At 43.0% G+C, this 17,994-nt stretch overlaps 1 protein-coding gene across 50 annotated transcripts in view; it reads right to left on the reverse strand.

The window, feature by feature from the left end:
* LOC118378325 (protein unc-13 homolog C-like) overlaps positions 1-17,994 on the reverse strand; it is a 290,696-nt gene that overhangs the window by 269,389 nt on the left and 3,313 nt on the right. For all 50 annotated transcript variants that reach the window (XM_052516681.1, XM_052516689.1, XM_052516680.1 and 47 more), the window contains exon 2: positions 867-5,239. In XM_052516681.1, coding sequence (XP_052372641.1) covers positions 867-4,980 — 4,114 coding nt within the window. In that variant the 5' untranslated portion in view covers positions 4,981-5,239. The remainder of the gene's footprint in view (positions 1-866; positions 5,240-17,994) is intronic.

The raw sequence follows: 17,994 nt of genomic DNA on the forward strand, positions 1-17,994 counted from the left end.
AAATGTTCATGAGGAAGAGACATACTCACAAAAATCAACTCTCCAACTGAAAAAAGACCCTTGCATTCTAAAATAAAAATCCATCAGTTTAAGTCAGCTATAAAGTGCTGCACCACGAGGATTATGTTATACATACCTCTAACCCTGACACTAACCTTGCCCACCTTCAAAGAAAACAGTCGTCCCTTCATATTAGCATCAAGCACAAAATCAATGACCAATTCCAGAAGATGCCAGGAGCAAATCAAACAGTCAAAGTCAACCTAAAATTCCCTAAAATCCCAACACCGGAGGAACAGATGCTGGGGGTTTCCAGGAGCTCATACATATTCCACTACAGGCCTCAGTCTGATCCTCAAGGATTCTCTACCAAAGACATGTTCAACTGACACCAATCATTCCACATCTCAGATACATGTCTGTGTTCAAATGTCATGGATAAAAGATAGTACACAAACATATCTATTTTATAGTGCATACTTTACATGCTACTGTACTGTTAACTGTATGACTGATATCCACAGTAGATAATGTCATGACTTTGTTATTACATACATACCATAATTTGAACCTTATGACCTGAACTGAGTAAAACTCTGAGTAATATAATGTAACCCTTTCTGCACTACACTGGTATTATGCCAAAGATGAGTAAAGAGAGAAGACAAAGTGTAGCAGCCTGGTCCGAGATCTGTTTGTGCTGTCTTTCCAGATCCAATGGTCAAACTTGGCATGACAACTACCATAGCAGTTGGTTATACAGTGCGAACCAGATCAGGTTTAATGTGTAGTAAAGTGTAGTAAAGTGAAGTAAAGTGTAGTGTAGTAAAGTGAAGTAAAATGTAGTAAAGAGAAGGTGTAGCTACCTCCAGCCAGGATCTGCTGCTGAAGCTCATCCATCTGCTTCCTGTAGGCCCTCAGCGCAGCCTCCTTAAACGTGGGACGGATTCGCTTTTTGGGTGGAGCCTCTGCAGGCATCTCCTCCTTCTCCGGAATGTTTTTGTTCTCATCCTCTAGGTTTTCCGTCCTCTCCGACGCAGACGCTTCGGAGGCCTCCTCCATCTCATCCCCCTCTTCCATGTCCTCCATTAACTCCTCTTCCTCCTCCTCCTCCTCTTCTTCCTCCTCGTCAGGCTCCTCCACCTCGACATACTCCACCATGGCCTCATACTCTGCTGTGTCCTCTGCCATGTCCCCCGTCATGACATCATCAACGTAATCCTCACTGTACTCCTCGTTGTACTGCCTGTCCAGACTACAGTCATACTCCAGAACGACTGCAGCCTCCTGGGTGGCCTCAACTTCATCAGAGTCCTCGTAATCCTGGGTGGTAGCCTCATAGTCCTCAGAGACATAATCCTGAGAGGCATCAGGATCATAATCCAGTATGGGCTCCTCAAACTCCTCTGTCTCTTCTGTGTCGTTGGCGTTGGACCGGTTCTCCAGGTTGGCCAGGACCTTCTCCATCACCCCTACATAGGCGGTCTCGTTGTCCTCCAGCTGGTCACCAGCGGCAGCCTCATCTTCATCTTCAGCCTTGTAGACTAAGGAATCTGTGTAGACGTCTGAGTCAATGGTGGTGCTGGAGTCGTTGGCCGTGGATGTGGACAGTGTGCGGAAGCGGCCCATGAAGGAGCCTGAGTCTGGGGGTGGCTCCGGGGGAGTGGCACTAGGTGGAGGGCCTGACTTCCACACCACCTCCAGGGCTGATTTTGCCTTCTTCAGGGTGGAGCCGAACCCAAAGCTAAAGGACGGAGCTTTGTCGGTGAGGTCGATACTGAGACGGCTGCTCCAGGACTTGGGCACCTCCTCTACAACATTCTCGGACCGGATCTCGCTCTGGCTACGGTACATGGTGGATGACTTGGTCTGGCTCGGTTGGAAGCTGTGTTTGACATCAAGCTCAGGGAATGTTTGGGTGGATAGTTCAGGTGCTTCTTTAGCTGCCATTTTAGGAAGTGTGTTAGATGCCCCTTTAGGAACCATTTTAGGTGTCTCTTTTGGACGAGTTTTAGAAGAGTCTTTGGGAGGTGTTTTCACAGCCTCTTTTGGACTTGTTTTAGGAGTGTCTTTGGGAAGTATTTTCACAGTCTCTTTTGGACTTGTTTTGGGAGTGTCTTTTGGACTTGTTTTGGGAGTGTCTTTTGGACTTGTTTTGGGAGTGTCTTTCAGAGGTGTTTTAGGAGCCTCTGTATGAATAGCTTTAACAATTTCTTTAGGAGGTGTTTTAACATTCTCTTTAGGAATCATTTTGGCTGTTTCTCTTAGTTTAATAGTTTTAGCAGCCTCTTCAGCAATTGATTTAGCAACCTCTTTTGCCGGTTTAGAAGTCACTTTATAAATAGTGTTAGAAACTTCTTTAGGAATAGTTTTAGCAACCTCTTTAGGAATAGTTTTAGCAACCTCTTTAGGTGTTTTGGCAACCTCTTTAGGAATAGTTTTAGCAACCTCTTTAGGTGTTTTGGCAACCTCTGTAGGAATAATTTTAGCAACCTCTATAGGAATAGTTTTAGCAATCTCTTTAGGAATAGCTTTAGCAACCTCTATAGGAATAGTTTTTGCAATCTCTTTAGGAATAGCTTTAGCAACCTCTTTAGGAACAGTTTTAGCTAACTCTTTAGGAGGTGTTTTAGCTTTAGGAGCTGCTTTAGGAGTTTCTTTAGGAAGTGTTTTAGCAGTCTCTTTAGCTGTAGGCTTATGGACAGGTGGTGTTACAACAGGTTCTTTCGCTATGATAGGGGCTGTATAAAGAGTAGTGGGGGGAGCACTACCCAGCCGGGCACTCTTCTGTTTGGTGATCTCCAGGGGGGCGGTGTCCAACAGGGTGCTTTCCACCATATCCAACATGAAAGTCTCCTCTCCTTCAAATGCCAGGTCCACCTCCTGACATTTGGTGATGTTCTCAGGGAAGCCAGGGATGGCAGCTGGGTCAAAGGGGCTGCTGACCTCAGACACCAGGTTCTGCTCTGTGGAAGCGTCCAGCCCAGAGTCTGCTCCCTGCTCCAGGTGAGGCCAGTCCTTCCATGGGGAGAGGTCTCCCTGCAGAGACAGCTGTGAGCCGCTGTAATGGCTCCTATCCCCAGACATGCAGACCAGCCCATTGCTCACCCCACTGTCAATGGTCTCTGTGGTCTCGGCCTCGTTGGGCTCAGCGTACGGAGGGTTCTCCTGGCTGAGGGTCTGGCTGGCATACCATGATGACGCCATATCCTCCTGCTTCCTCTGCCACAGCTCCTGGTCTGAGGAGGATAGTAGAGAGCTGCCATTGGGCCGGCTGAAGTACTGGCTCTCTGAGAAGTCTTCAGAGTAGGACTGGCAGAGCTTGGAGCAGTCAGACTCGGAGCGGCTGAGCTTGGGTGTGGAGTAGTCGCTTTGAGATAGCCAGCCGGGGGTGAGGTCCCCATAGTAGGGCTTGGAGGCTTTGTCAGACTCATCATAGGAGTCATCAGCGTAGTGAACTGAGGCAGAGTAGCCTGCCTCATCCGCAGACCGGCTACCGTGCTCATGGTGACCGTGCCTCTTTTTATCTGCTTTATGTTTGTGAACAGGCTTAGACACCACCATTGCATATTTGTTCTTGTTTAGTTCGTCTAGCTCCTTGTCACTGTCCATAGAGTCCCAGTCATCACTCTCAGCTTTGTCCTTGGCTGAGACCTTAATGTCCATGCTCTCGTAGGTTTGAGAAGAGGACATTTCTCCTTTATCTTTCTTTTCCTTCACATCATGAGTCGTTAAGCTATCAGTGGATACAGATATACCAGTCCCCTTCAGTTTGTAGCATTTTTTCAAAACTAAATCTCTATCTGAGGGGTTTGAGAATATTACAATAATAGGCCTAGGTTTTGCATTGGAACATTCTCTTTGTTGCCCTAACCGATGGGCTAGCTCTATTTTAAGTGTTTTATGTGCTTCAGCAAATCCCATTTTGTCCATTAGAATGTGATATATGAGACTCTCAGTTTTCTCCAGCTTCTCCTCAGGGACGTTTATGAACCTCAGACTGGCCTTGTTGGCCTGGTGGCTGACCTGCTTGATGTAGTCGTGGATGTCTCGCGTCTCTCTCCGGGACTGGACAAAGCCAGTACGCAGTTGTTCTATCTCGGTCTGCACCACCTCCACACTGGAGGAGATCTCGTCGATGGAGTTCTTCAGGGCATTGACGTGTCCCCTGAGCTCTGAAAGCTCTGTCTCGATCTGGCTGATGCCCTGCAGCTCCTTAAAGATCATTTCCATCACATCCTGGGTTTGGTTGATGCAGCCTGTAGAGCTGGAGCCGGCTTCTAAGGCAGAGGTCGACTTCTGCTGCCGCCCAGCCCGGTCCAGGGACTTGCTCCGGATACCCAGGGTCTTCCTCCAGTTGCTCACCTCGGAGTCCGAAGACACGCACTCCTGACTCTTTTTCCATTTCCTCAGCTTGCGTAGCGCTCCAAGTCGGAGAGTGTGCAGACTTGAGCGCTCCACCCTCTCACCCTCTGAGCTGCCATCGGAGGGCGCCAGACTAATGAGGCTCTTCCTGTTCCGTCTCACTGGCATGGTGTGAGATTTCTGCTCATCGAATCTACGCACAGGTTTGACCTCGCTCAGGGAGTCAGAGTATTCGCTATTGATGGAGAGGATCTCCTGTAAGATACTCTCATTATTGTTCAGCAGAAGAGCATTTTTCGGGAGTCCGTTCGCTATCGCTACACGGTAACTGAAAGTCGGTGAGAGAGATGAGCAGTTGTTCTTTCCGTCGTCTAATTCAAGAGAGATGTTACGTGCCGAAGAGCATTTGCTGATATTTTTCACTGTGGTTTTCAGAGTGGTGGAGAGTGTCGGCGTCAGGTTACCTTGGTCACACAAATCAGTGGTGGTCAATTTGGGCTCTTTATTGTCGCTACTCTCTTTCTTCTTTGTGGGATTCGCCAATTTCTTTGTAAACATTCCTTTGCAAATCTTCACGATGTAAGATGATAGGGTCTGGAGCAGGGCAGAAACCATGGAAGGCAATGCTTTGAGAGATGTCTATTAAAGATGCAGTGGAGCAGTTCTGCTTGGACTGAGGAGCCAGCAGTGAAGGAGCCAGCGGTTGTGTTGGTGGGGGAGTGGGGAGGAGGGAGTGTCAACCCCCAGGCAGACACACAACTCTGACAGGCCTACTTAGAAGAGCTTGTGTCAAAACTTCAACTCTGTATATCTGAGTGGGGGATGGGAATCACTGTGAAATCCACTGGCTCTCCAAAGGACCAGACGCATTGCTCTGCAAAAATAGAGAAACAATAGGAACTGTTAGTAAAGGCATAGAAGAAAGATACTGTAGCATATAGATACTATAACAGAGATATTCTAGCACAGATACTATAACACATTGGAACTATAGAATAGATGTACTATCGCACAGACATAATTTAGCACAGTGATACTCTAGCACACAGACACTCAGGCACACACAGATGTACTATCACACAGATATACTAGTACACAGATATACTAGCACACAGAGATACTAGCACACAGAGATACTAGCACACAGAGATACTAGCATACAGATATACTCGCACACAGATATACTAGCACACAGATATACTAGCATACAGAGATACTAGCACACAGATATACTAGCACACAGAGATACTAGCACACAGACATGCTAGGACACAGATACTTTATCATCAGATAATATAGCACACAGAGATATTAGGATTGCAAAAAGCAAGAAAACAGCAATGCTCTTGTCATGTAGAAGGATTAGTCTGATATAATTGAGGTGAAACCCTGCAAGCCAACACATAAAAATCCATAATATCTACAGTTTCACACTGGGGAAATCGTCACAGGCTCACTGTGGACCGTCAAAGACTGGAGTAGGATGGGATTCACACAATCCACAACCAATGAGTATGGTTGATTTAATTTAGGTCAAATAAAGTAAGAGGTCCATGCATCACAACAAAAATCAATTTAAGTGGACTGTCCACCATTAGAATCTTCTGCTAGTGCTTTTATGGTGAAGTGTGTGTGTGTGTGTGTGTGTTGTGTGTAGTTGTGTGTATATGTCTGCATACATGTGTATGTGCGTGAATGCATATCTTGCGTGTGTGTATGTGTGTGTGTATGGATTTCTCACTGTCAATAGAGCCAATGGCCACATTTATATGCATCCTTTTTACAGCAGGAGGCAGGCTATAATTACTTCAGTAGTTAAAATGCTCTGATACACCACCTCACACACACACACCACGCACACACATACACATCATAATGCTCCAACACACAATGTCCCCACATACTGCTGTGGATGCCCGGCTCTCTTGCTCGCCCGAGGTAAATACACAATTACAATCTAGCCACACTCTGACACTGTGTTAATCAGGATAAAATAACTAGCTATATTTTATTAATCTCAAATTAGAGACTCAGTGAAATGAGTGGGTCTGAACCCAGTGACTGGGTCTAGATAGTACTGAGTATGCATGGTTTTAATGTGTTCGATATAGTAACGTCATTACTCCCTGACCCAGATCAGTCCTGGTATCTCTACTGGGGCAGACTGAGATATGTCCTGTTTCTGACCCATTACACACCATGCCCCCAGAGGCTGGTGCTTTCTATTCTTGCTCACAAAGATCGCTATTATAGAAAGGTATGGGGGAAATACTGTACATATTATCATTATTATGATTTATTATTATGATTTACATTATGAGAGTTGATCAGGTCTTATTATTGCCATAGGGCTCTAAGGCAGAAGTAGAGCACTACAATCATTGAAATAACAGGGCTGAGGGCTTTAGCTAATAGTAGTGCAATACTAAGGGAATAAGGGAATAGTGTGCCAATTCAGATTTACACCAGAACTGTGGGATTAGGTGGCCTGACTGAGCAACACAGGGATGAACCCCAAAGCCTCTCTCTCTGGATGGTATTCTGATATTAGATCCATGCGCTTATCTTGAGTTTTCACTTAAGTCTCCCATTGTCCAACATCAACGCATGCCTTACACGAAGGTCCAAATTGTGCACGCTTATCTCAATCCCGAATCAGGCCCCCCATGATTGGCTACCTTTGAATGGCTGGCGAGGGGGGTCTGGATCTGATGGGCAAGCTGAGCAGCTAGCTAGGAGTGGCTGTATTCGATTGGTTGGAAGCGATTGGCTTGTGAGCGGCTAGCTGTGAGTGAGTAGCTATGAATTGCTGGATGTGATTGGCTAGCTGTGAACGAGCAGCTGTGAGATGTTGGTTGTGATTGACTGTCACTGGTCAGGAGAGGCAGCCAGTGAGAGGGGACTGTTGTGGAGCTTAAGTCGGCAGCTGCTCCACATTAGTTCAGGGGTTTAACCACTTATGCATTCATAGCCTTATGACCACAGACAGATACACTCTCTCTCTCTCTCTCTCTCTCTCTCTCTCTCTCTCTCTCTCTCTCTCTCTCTCTCTCTCTCTCTCTCTCTCTCTCTCTCTCTCTCTCTCTCACACACACACACACACACACACACACACACACAATGCTCACGTGAAATGGTCTGTGAAACATAGCATCAGCATTAGCCTTTACTGCTGGGCTGTGACCGTGAGCCAGCAGGTCTAACAACATGGGCTGGGTCGCTTGGCATCAACAACAGACCATTTTGCATTCAACAGGCGTGCTACTTTATATGGTGATAGCTAGGAGATTATTTCAGATGTTACTTTCACAATGTGCTTTTCAATGTACACTGAACAAAAATATAAACACAACATGTAAAGTGTTGGTCCCATGTTTCATGTGCTGAAATAAAAGATCCCAGAAATGTTCCATACACACAAAAATCTAGTGAGCGTTTCTCTTCTACCACCTGACAAGTGTGGCATATCAAGTAGCTGATTATACATTGCACAGGTGGAGCTTGTACTGGGGACAATAAAAGGACACTCTAAAATTTGTCACACAATGCAATGCCAGAGATGTCTCAATTTTTGAGGGAACGTGCAATTGGCATACTGACTGCAGGAATGTCCACCAGAGCTGTTGCCAGATAATTGAATGTTAATTTGTCTACCATAAGCCGCCTACAACAACGTTTTATAGAATCACCTCATGTTTCAGCATGATAATGCACAGCTCCATGTCGCAAGGATCTGTACACAATTCCTGGAAGCTGAAATGTCCCAGTTCTTCCATGGCCTGCATATTCACCAGACATGTCACCACCAATTGAGCATGTTTGGGATGCTCTGAATCGACGTGTATGACAGCTTGTTCCAGTTTCTGTCAAAATCCAACAACTTCGCATAGCCATCGAAGAGGAGTGGGACAATATTCCATAGGTCACAATCAAGAGCCTGATCAACTCTATGTGAAGGACATGAGGAAAATGGTGGTCACACCAGATACTGAATGGTTTTCTGATCCAAGCCCCAACTTTTTTTAATGTATCGGTGACCAACAAATGCATATCTGTATTCCTAGTCATATGAACTACATAGATTAGGGCCTAATAATGAATTTATATTGACTGATTTACTTAAATGAACTGTAATTGTTGAAAGTTTCGTTTACATTCTTTTCAGTGTATTTAGTAACATAAGGAGCTAAAAATCCTGGTGTAGGGATTACGTCTCTGTAGAATTAACATAAAACCTCCATGTAAAGTCTATGTAGGCTACAAATACAGCCCACATATTGCACACATGAACCCTTGCAAAAAACAAACATTTTCCATTTAGTAAAATGTTGGGGACATGACATACTTCCAGTTGTATAGTCAATATAAGTGTTGGTATTACAAAGCTACAGCCTGCAACTAGAACCTCAGAAAGTGTTGTCCCTAATATAATATAAAGGTAAACAACTGTCATTACAGATGTGTACTAAGATCTGTTACAGGATGGGTCCCAAATGGCACCTATTCCCTATATACTGTAGTGTGCACTACTTTTAATTAGAGCCCTATGGTACACTATATAGGGTATAGGGTGCCATTTTGGATACACACACAGTGCTGGGCTGTGACTGATTGACACGGCTCCTTCTCCAATGTAATGTGACTGTAATGCAATTGTCTTCTCTGAGAGGTCAGGGTTCTCTTGTTCTCCAGGGCTCCATCCCACATGCCCCCCTATTCCCTACATGGTGCACTACTTTTAACTAGGGCTAGGATCAAAAGTAGTGCACTATGTACGGAACAGGGGGCCATTTGGGACGGAACCCTGGTCACCACTCATCCGTGGGATGTTCTGCCTGGACTCTGGCCAGACAGACCTGCAGTCCAGGGCTCCTTTTCCAGACGCAGATTAAGCCTATCACTCCTGGACCTCAAAACACTCACTGTCCCAGGAGGACCACTTTGGAAAGAATTGTTTTCATTAATATGTTCATGTGCTATCCTCTGGGACTGGGATAAAATACTCTACACTTATCTTTCTTGTTATGTACGTATTATTTGTAACCCAAAATAACATAGAATACAATCACATATGTATTATATTCTATTCCATAATATTCTATTCTATTATTTTCTATTTTATTCGATCTGTTTATTGGACTGCTCTAATAGAATTAGTGTTTATATGGGTCTTTATGAGAGCGCAAAGGGTAGGAGAAGGGAAGAAAATCCGATCTTTTTCTGTACGTAGCCAATCCCCAGGCCACACTACCACAGCATGCCACACCCCTGATCTATAGCTACCCAATCAGCAGGTCTGAAAGTGAGCTCCAGGAAGCCAGACAGAGATAATCAAGACCTCAGTGTGAGTTTATGAACTGACGCCAAAACCAAAGATTAGACACGTAGCTATCAACACTCCATTATGATCCTTTCTGTTGTAACAGTCTCTTAGAAAACACTTTATCTTAAAACCATGTGTTTTAACACACTTTTCCAACACCATCTATTTAATCAAAGCCACAGTGTGAGTTTATGAACTGACGCCAAAACCAAAGATTAGACACGTAGCTATCAACACTCCATTATAAACTGGGTGGTTCGAGCCCTGGATGCTGATTGGCTGACAGAAGTGGTATATCAGACCATATACCATTTTTTTTTACTGCTAATTACGTTGGTAACCTGATTATAATAGCAATAAGGCACCTCGGGGGTTTGTGGTATATGGCCAATATACCACGGCTAAGGGCTGTATCCAGGCACTCTGCGTTGCATTGTGCGTAAGAACAGTGCTTAGCCGTGATATATACCACACCTCCTCGTGCCTTATTTCTTAATTATAATGCTGTCTGCTTTAAGTCTATTTTAACACACTCTTTTTTTAAACACTCTACTGTAACACCATATAACTTAACACCATCTATATAATCAAAGCCTCAGTGTGACTACTCTGACCATTGTGACCACTCTGACCATTGTGACTACTCTGACCATTGTGACCACTCTGACCATTGTGACCACTCTGACCATTGTGACCACTCTGACCGTTGTGACCACTCTGACCATTGTGACCACTCTGACCGTTGTGACCACTCTGACCATTGTGACTACTCTGACCGTTGTGACCACTCTGACCATTGTGACCACTCTGACCATTGTGACCACTTTGACCATTGTGACCACTCTGACCGTTGTGACCACTCTGACCGTTGTGACTACTCTGACCGTTGTGACTACTCTGACCGTTGTGACCACTTTGACCATTGTGACCACTCTGACCGTTGTGACCACTCTGACCGTTGTGACTACTCTGACCGTTGTGACCACTCTGACCATTGTGACTACTCTGACCGTTGTGACTACTCTGACCGTTGTGACCACTCTGACCATTGTGACCACTCTGACCGTTGTGACCACTCTGACCGTTGTGACCACTCTGACCATTGTGACCACTCTGACCGTTGTGACCACTCTGACCATTGTGACCACTCTGACCATTGTGACCACTCTGACCGTTGTGACCACTCTGACCATTGTGACCACTCTGACCGTTGTACTTTGTCTCGGGTGACTGTACTTTGTTGTACTATTCCGACTGTTCTTTGACTTGTGACACCACTGTAAATATTGTACTGTTAGACACCGCGTAAACAGGATGTATTTTTTCCTAAACTCTCTTTAATAACTGTACCCTCACTATTGTGACTACTTTGACTTAGTGGATATTGTAACTGTACCCTCACTATTGTGACTACTTTGACTTAGTGGATATTGTAACTGTAGTCTGCTCTGACTGTGACTACTTTGACTTAGTGGATATTGTAACTGTAGTCTGTTCTGACTGTGACTACTTTGACTTAGTGGATATTGTAACTGTAGTCTGTTCTGACTGTGACTACTTTGACTTAGTGGATATTGTAACTGTAGTCTGTTCTGACTGTGACGACTTTGACTTAGTGGTTATTGTAACTGTAGTCTGTTCTGACTGTGACTACTTTGACTTAGTGGATATTGTAACTGTAGTCTGTTCTGACTGTGACTACTTTGACTTAGTGGATATTGTAACTGTAGTCTGTTCTGACTGTGACTACTTTGACTTAGTGGATATTGTAACTGTAGTCTGTTCTGACTGTGACTACTTTGACTTAGTGGATATTGTAACTGTAGTCTGTTCTGACTGTGACTACTTTGACTTAGTGGATATTGTAACTGTAGTCTGTTCTGACTGTGACGACTTTGACTTAGTGGATATTGTAACTGTAGTCTGCTCTGACTGTGACTACTTTGACTTAGTGGATATTGTAACTGTAGTCTGTTCTGACTGTGACTACTTTGACTTAGTGGATATTGTAACTGTAGTCTGTTCTGACTGTGACGACTTTGACTTAGTGGATATTGTAACTGTAGTCTGCTCTGACTGTGACTACTTTGACTTAGTGGATATTGTAACTGTAGTCTGTTCTGACTGTGACTACTTTGACTTAGTGGATATTGTAACTGTAGTCTGTTCTGACTGTGACTACTTTGACTTAGTGGATATTGTAACTGTAGTCTGCTCTGACTGTGACTACTTTGACTTAGTGGATATTGTAACTGTAGTCTGTTCTGACTGTGACTACTTTGACTTAGTGGATATTGTAACTGTAGTCTGCTCTGACTGTGACTACTTTGACTTAGTGGATATTGTAACTGTAGTCTGTTCTGACTGTGACTACTTTGACTTAGTGGATATTGTAACTGTAGTCTGTTCTGACTGTGACGACTTTGACTTAGTGGATATTGTAACTGTAGTCTGCTCTGACTGTGACTACTTTGACTTAGTGGATATTGTAACTGTAGTCTGTTCTGACTGTGACTACTTTGACTTAGTGGATATTGTAACTGTAGTCTGTTCTGACTGTGACTACTTTGACTTAGTGGATATTGTAACTGTAGTCTGTTCTGACTGTGACTACTTTGACTTAGTGGATATTGTAACTGTAGTCTGCTCTGACTGTGACTACTTTGACTTAGTGGATATTGTAACTGTAGTCTGCTCTGACTGTGACTACTTTGACTTAGTGGATATTGTAACTGTAGTCTGTTCTGACTGTGACTACTTTGACTTAGTGGATATTGTAACTGTAGTCTGCTATGACTGTGACTACTTTGACTTAGTGGATATTGTAACTGTAGTCTGCTCTGACTGTGACTACTTTGACTTAGTGGATATTGTAACTGTAGTCTACTCTGACTGTGACTACTTTGACTTAGTGGATATTGTAACTGTAGTCTGCTCTGACTGTGACTACTTTGACTTAGTGGATACTGTAATTGTAGTCTGCTCTGACTGTGACTACTTTGACTTAGTGGATATTGTAACTGTAGTCTGCTCTGACTGTGACTACTTTGACTTAGTGGATATTGTAACTGTAGTCTGCTCTGACTGTGACTACTTTGACTTAGTGGATATTGTAACTGTAGTCTGCTCTGACTGTGACTACTTTGACTTAGTGGATATTGTAACTGTAGTCTACTCTGACTGTGACTACTTTGACTTAGTGGATATTGTAACTGTAGTCTGCTCTGACTGTGACGACTTTGACTTAGTGGATATTGTAACTGTAGTCTGCTCTGACTGTGACTACTTTGACTTAGTGGATATTGTAACTGTAGTCTGTTCTGACTGTGACTACTTTGACTTAGTGGATATTGTAACTGTAGTCTGTTCTGACTGTGACTACTTTGACTTAGTGGATATTGTAACTGTAGTCTGCTCTGACTGTGACTACTTTGACTTAGTGGATATTGTAACTGTAGTCTGTTCTGACTGTGACTACTTTGACTTAGTGGATATTGTAACTGTAGTCTGCTCTGACTGTGACTACTTTGACTTAGTGGATATTGTAACTGTAGTCTGCTCTGACTGTGACTACTTTGACTTAGTGGATATTGTAACTGTAGTCTACTCTGACTGTGACTACTTTGACTTAGTGGATATTGTAACTGTAGTCTGCTCTGACTGTGACTACTTTGACTTAGTGGATATTGTAACTGTAGTCTGCTCTGACTGTGACTATTTTGACTTAGTGGATATTGTAACTGTAGTCTGCTCTGACTGTGACTACTTTGACTTAGTGGATACTGTAACTGTAGTCTGCTCTGACTGTGACTACTTTGACTTAGTGGATATTGTAACTGTAGTCTGCTCTGACTGTGACTACTTTGACTTAGTGGATATTGTAACTGTACCCTCACTATTGTGACTACTTTGACTTAGTGGATATTGTAACTGTAGTCTGCTCTGACTGTGACTACTTTGACTTAGTGGATATTGTAACTGTAGTCTGTTCTGACTGTGACTACTTTGACTTAGTGGATATTGTAACTGTAGTCTGTTCTGACTGTGACTACTTTGACTTAGTGGATATTGTAACTGTAGTCTGTTCTGACTGTGACTACATTGACTTAGTGGATATTGTAACTGTAGTCTGTTCTGACTGTGACTACTTTGACTTAGTGGATATTGTAACTGTAGTCTACTCTGACTGTGACTACTTTGACTTAGTGGATATTGTAACTGTAGTCTGTTCTGACTGTGACTACTTTGACTTAGTGGATATTGTAACTGTAGTCTGCTCTGACTGTGACTACTTTGACTTAGTGGATATTGTAACTGTACCCTCACTATTGTGACTACTTTGACTTAGTGGATATTGTAACTGTAGTCTGCTCTGACTGTGACTACTTTGACTTAGTGGATATTGTAACTGTAGTCTGTTCTGACTGTGACTACTTTGACTTAGTGGATATTGTAACTGTAGTCTGTTCTGACTGTGACTACTTTGACTTAGTGGATATTGTAACTGTAGTCTGTTCTGACTGTGACTACTTTGACTTAGTGGATATTGTAACTGTAGTCTGTTCTGACTGTGACTACTTTGACTTAGTGGATATTGTAACTGTAGTCTGTTCTGACTGTGACTACTTTGACTTAGTGGATATTGTAACTGTAGTCTGTTCTGACTGGGACTACTTTGACTTAGTGGATATTGTAACTGTAGTCTGTTCTGACTGTGACTACTTTGACTTAGTGGATATTGTAACTCTAGTCTGTTCTGACTCTTGTGGATGTTTCAGCTTTGATCAGAAAGAGAGCCTTCAAACCACAGAGCACTATGTATCTGGGAATCTGGGAGTGATACAGCGACTCAACGTTCATATTAAACAACTGAGTTTCCCTTTATGAAATGCTACATCCGAATCGGCAAGTTAGGGTTTGACAAATGAAACATTCTCCCTCTCTCTCCCTCAGGAAAACTTCATATGCAAATATCTTTATGGGACCCAGGAGAGATTTTTATAGAATCAAATTAGATGGGCAATGATCTGTGTGCATGAGAGAGAGAGAGATGGCAGACATTTTTCACTGAAACAGCTAATCACAGATTGATTACTAACATGGCTTCCTAACCAATCAGCAGATGGGACAGATGTCACATGAGGGCTGTTCCAGAAAGCTGGATCAGTGAGGCAGCCAGCTGTCTTTACTATTCTGAAATAACTCCATATTTTCAAGAAATATAGACTTGAAATTGTAATGGTATAATTATCTTGACAAACAACAACCCATAGTCAAGATTAGCTTCCTAAATGAACCAGAAAGTCAAGATATATATTTGACTTCTTATCAGATCTGATCTAGAACACCCCAGTCACAGCTAATTCACTGGTGAATCCTATATTTGTATTTGTATTTATTAAGGATACCCATTAGCTGCTGCTAAAGCAGGAGTCCATCAACATTAAGGCATTTATATACAATTTACAAAACAACATCCATGTGTACGTTTGTGTAGAGCGCATGTCTTATCATGTGTATGTGTGTCTGTGCCTGTGTGTCTCTTCACAGTCCTCACTGTTCCATAAGGTGTATTTTTAAGGTGTTACCTTATGTGGAATAAAGATCCATGTAGCCATGGCTCTATGTAGTATTGTGTGCCTCCCACAGTCTGTTCTGGACTTGGGGACTGTGAAGATACCTCTGGTGGTATGTCTTGTGTGGTATGCATGGGTGTCTGAGCTGTGTGCTAGTAGTTTAAACTGACACTTCTGTTCATTCAGCAACACTTCTTACAAAAATAAGTAATGATGAAGTCAAATGCTTCTCCATGTCTGCCTACGGCAGCCTTTCGCAATAGCAAGGCTATGCTCACTGAGTCTGTACTTAGTCAAAGCTTTCCTTAAGTTTGGGTCAGTCACAGTGGTCAGGTATTCTGTCACTGTATAAGCATTCTAGTTTGCTCTTTTTTTTGTTAATTCTTTCCAATGTTTCCAGTAATTATATTTTCGTTTTCCCATGATTTGGTTGGGTATAATTGTGTTGCTGTCCCGGGGCTCTGTAGGGTGTGTTTGTGTACAGAGCCCCGGGACCAGCTTGCTTAGGGGACTCTTCTCCAGGTCTCTCTCTCTCTCTCTCTCTCTCTCTCTCTCTCTCTCTCTCTCTCTCTCTCTCTCTCTCTCTCTCTGTGTCTCTCTCTCCCACTCCCACTCCCCCTCTCTATCTCCCCCCTCCCACTCTCTCTCTCTCTATCTCCCCCTCCCGCTCTCTCTCTCTCTCTCTCTCTCTCTCTCTCCACTCTCTATCTCCCCTCCCCCTCTCTCTCTCTCTTTCTCTCTATCTCCCCCCTCCCGCTCTCTCCCGCTCTCTCCCGCTCTCTCCCTCTCTCTCTCTCTCTCTCTCTCTCTCTCTCTCTCTCTCCCACTCCCCCTCTCTATCTCCCCCCACCCGCTCTCTCTTGGTCTCTCTCTCTTGGTGTCTCTCCCTTTCGCTCTCCCTCTCTTTCACACACCTGAGTCACAGCCCGACTGCTCTCTATCCGTCACCACATGAATTCAATTGATGGAGGAACATGATGATCAGTGTAATATCATGCCCCTTGACGTCTGGTGTCAAGTGTATAAATGTGTGAGTGTGGGGGGGATAATGTCAGCGGGATTGTCTGTGTGTGTGTGTGCACGCCTGTGTGTATGCGTACGCATCACTAGAACAGTGATAATAGCCCCACGCCCATCCACTATCACACTAATCATTAGCACAGCACACCCACCCAGTCTAATCTCTATGCTGTATATCTACCAGTCTAATCTACATGCTGTATATCTAGCAGTCTAATCTATATGCTGTATATCTAGCAGTCTAATCGCTGTGCTGTATATCTTGCAGTCTAATCTCTATGCTGTATATCTAGCAGTCTAATCTCTATGCTGTATATCTAGCAGTCTAATCTATATGCTGTATATCTAGCAGTCTAATCGCTGTGCTGTATATCTTGCAGTCTAATCTCTATGCTGTATATCTAGTAGTCTAATCTCTATTCTGTATATCTACCAGTCTAAATCATTGTGCTGTAACTACAGCTCTATACTTGACTGGATTGGTATAGCGTTTTTTTACCGCTAGATGCTTAAAACCTCTTAAGGATCTGCCCTCTTTTTCAATTTTCGCCTAAAATGACATACACAAATCTAACTGCCTGTAGCTCAGGCCCTGAAGCAAGGATATGCATTTTCTTGGTAACATTTGAAAGGAAACACTTTAAAGTTTGTGGAAATGTGAAAGGAATGTGGGAGAATATAACACATTAGATCTGGTGAAAGATAATACAAACAATCATCTTTGAAATGCAAGAGGCCATAATGTATTATTCCAGCCCGGGTGCAATTTAGATATTGGCCACTAGATGGCAGCAGTGCATGTGCAATGTTCAAATGTTGTATCTCGACTGACCAAATGTGCCTAATTTGTTTATTAATAACTTTTCATGCTCAAAACTGTGCACTCTCCTCAAACAATAGCATGTTATTCTTTCACTGTAACTACTGTAAATTGGACAGCGCAGTTAGACTAACAAGAATTTAAGCTTTCTGCCAATATCAGATATGTCTATGTCTTGGGAAATATTGTTGTTACTTACAACCTCATGCTAATCGCATTAGCCTACGTTAGCTCAACCGTCCCACAGGGGACCCACCAATCCTGAATGAGTTTTAATACGCTTTCAATAGTAATGGGGAGATCACCTAATCTACAGACTATATATCTAGTGTTGAATATCTACTATTACAAACTGGGGTTTTCGAGCCCTGAATGCTGATTGGCTGACAGCTGTGGTATATCAGACCATATATGACAATGCATTTGTTTTTACTGCTCTAATTATTTATTTAATTGCACCAAAGAAAACAAGTGATGTACAGATTCTTTGTAAACAGTGTGGTTGGAAAAAGTTATTTTTTTCATGAAAGTGTTTTTATGAAACCACATCACAACAAATACTATACAACACATAAGTACCAAAATAATATATACAACACATAAGTACCAATATAATATATACAACACATAAGTACCAAAATAATATATACAACACATAACTAAGAACATTTAAAAGGTTTATTAAAACAGATAACAAACCTACTAATTATAAACATATAAATTATTTGATCTGTAAAGACGAAAAAATAGCCCCCAAAATGTGTGTGTGCACTTGAGTGTGTGAGAGTTATGCTTTGTGGAGGAGATTACTGAGTAGTTTGGTTCATCAGGCTGACCTCCAGTCTTCGCTTGGAGTTATTGAGGGATGATGATGTTTTGCCAATGTGAGA

This window comes from Oncorhynchus keta, unplaced genomic scaffold (assembly GCF_023373465.1).
Source record: "Oncorhynchus keta strain PuntledgeMale-10-30-2019 unplaced genomic scaffold, Oket_V2 Un_scaffold_5444_pilon_pilon, whole genome shotgun sequence".
NCBI classification, from domain to species: Eukaryota; Metazoa; Chordata; class Actinopteri; order Salmoniformes; family Salmonidae; genus Oncorhynchus; species Oncorhynchus keta.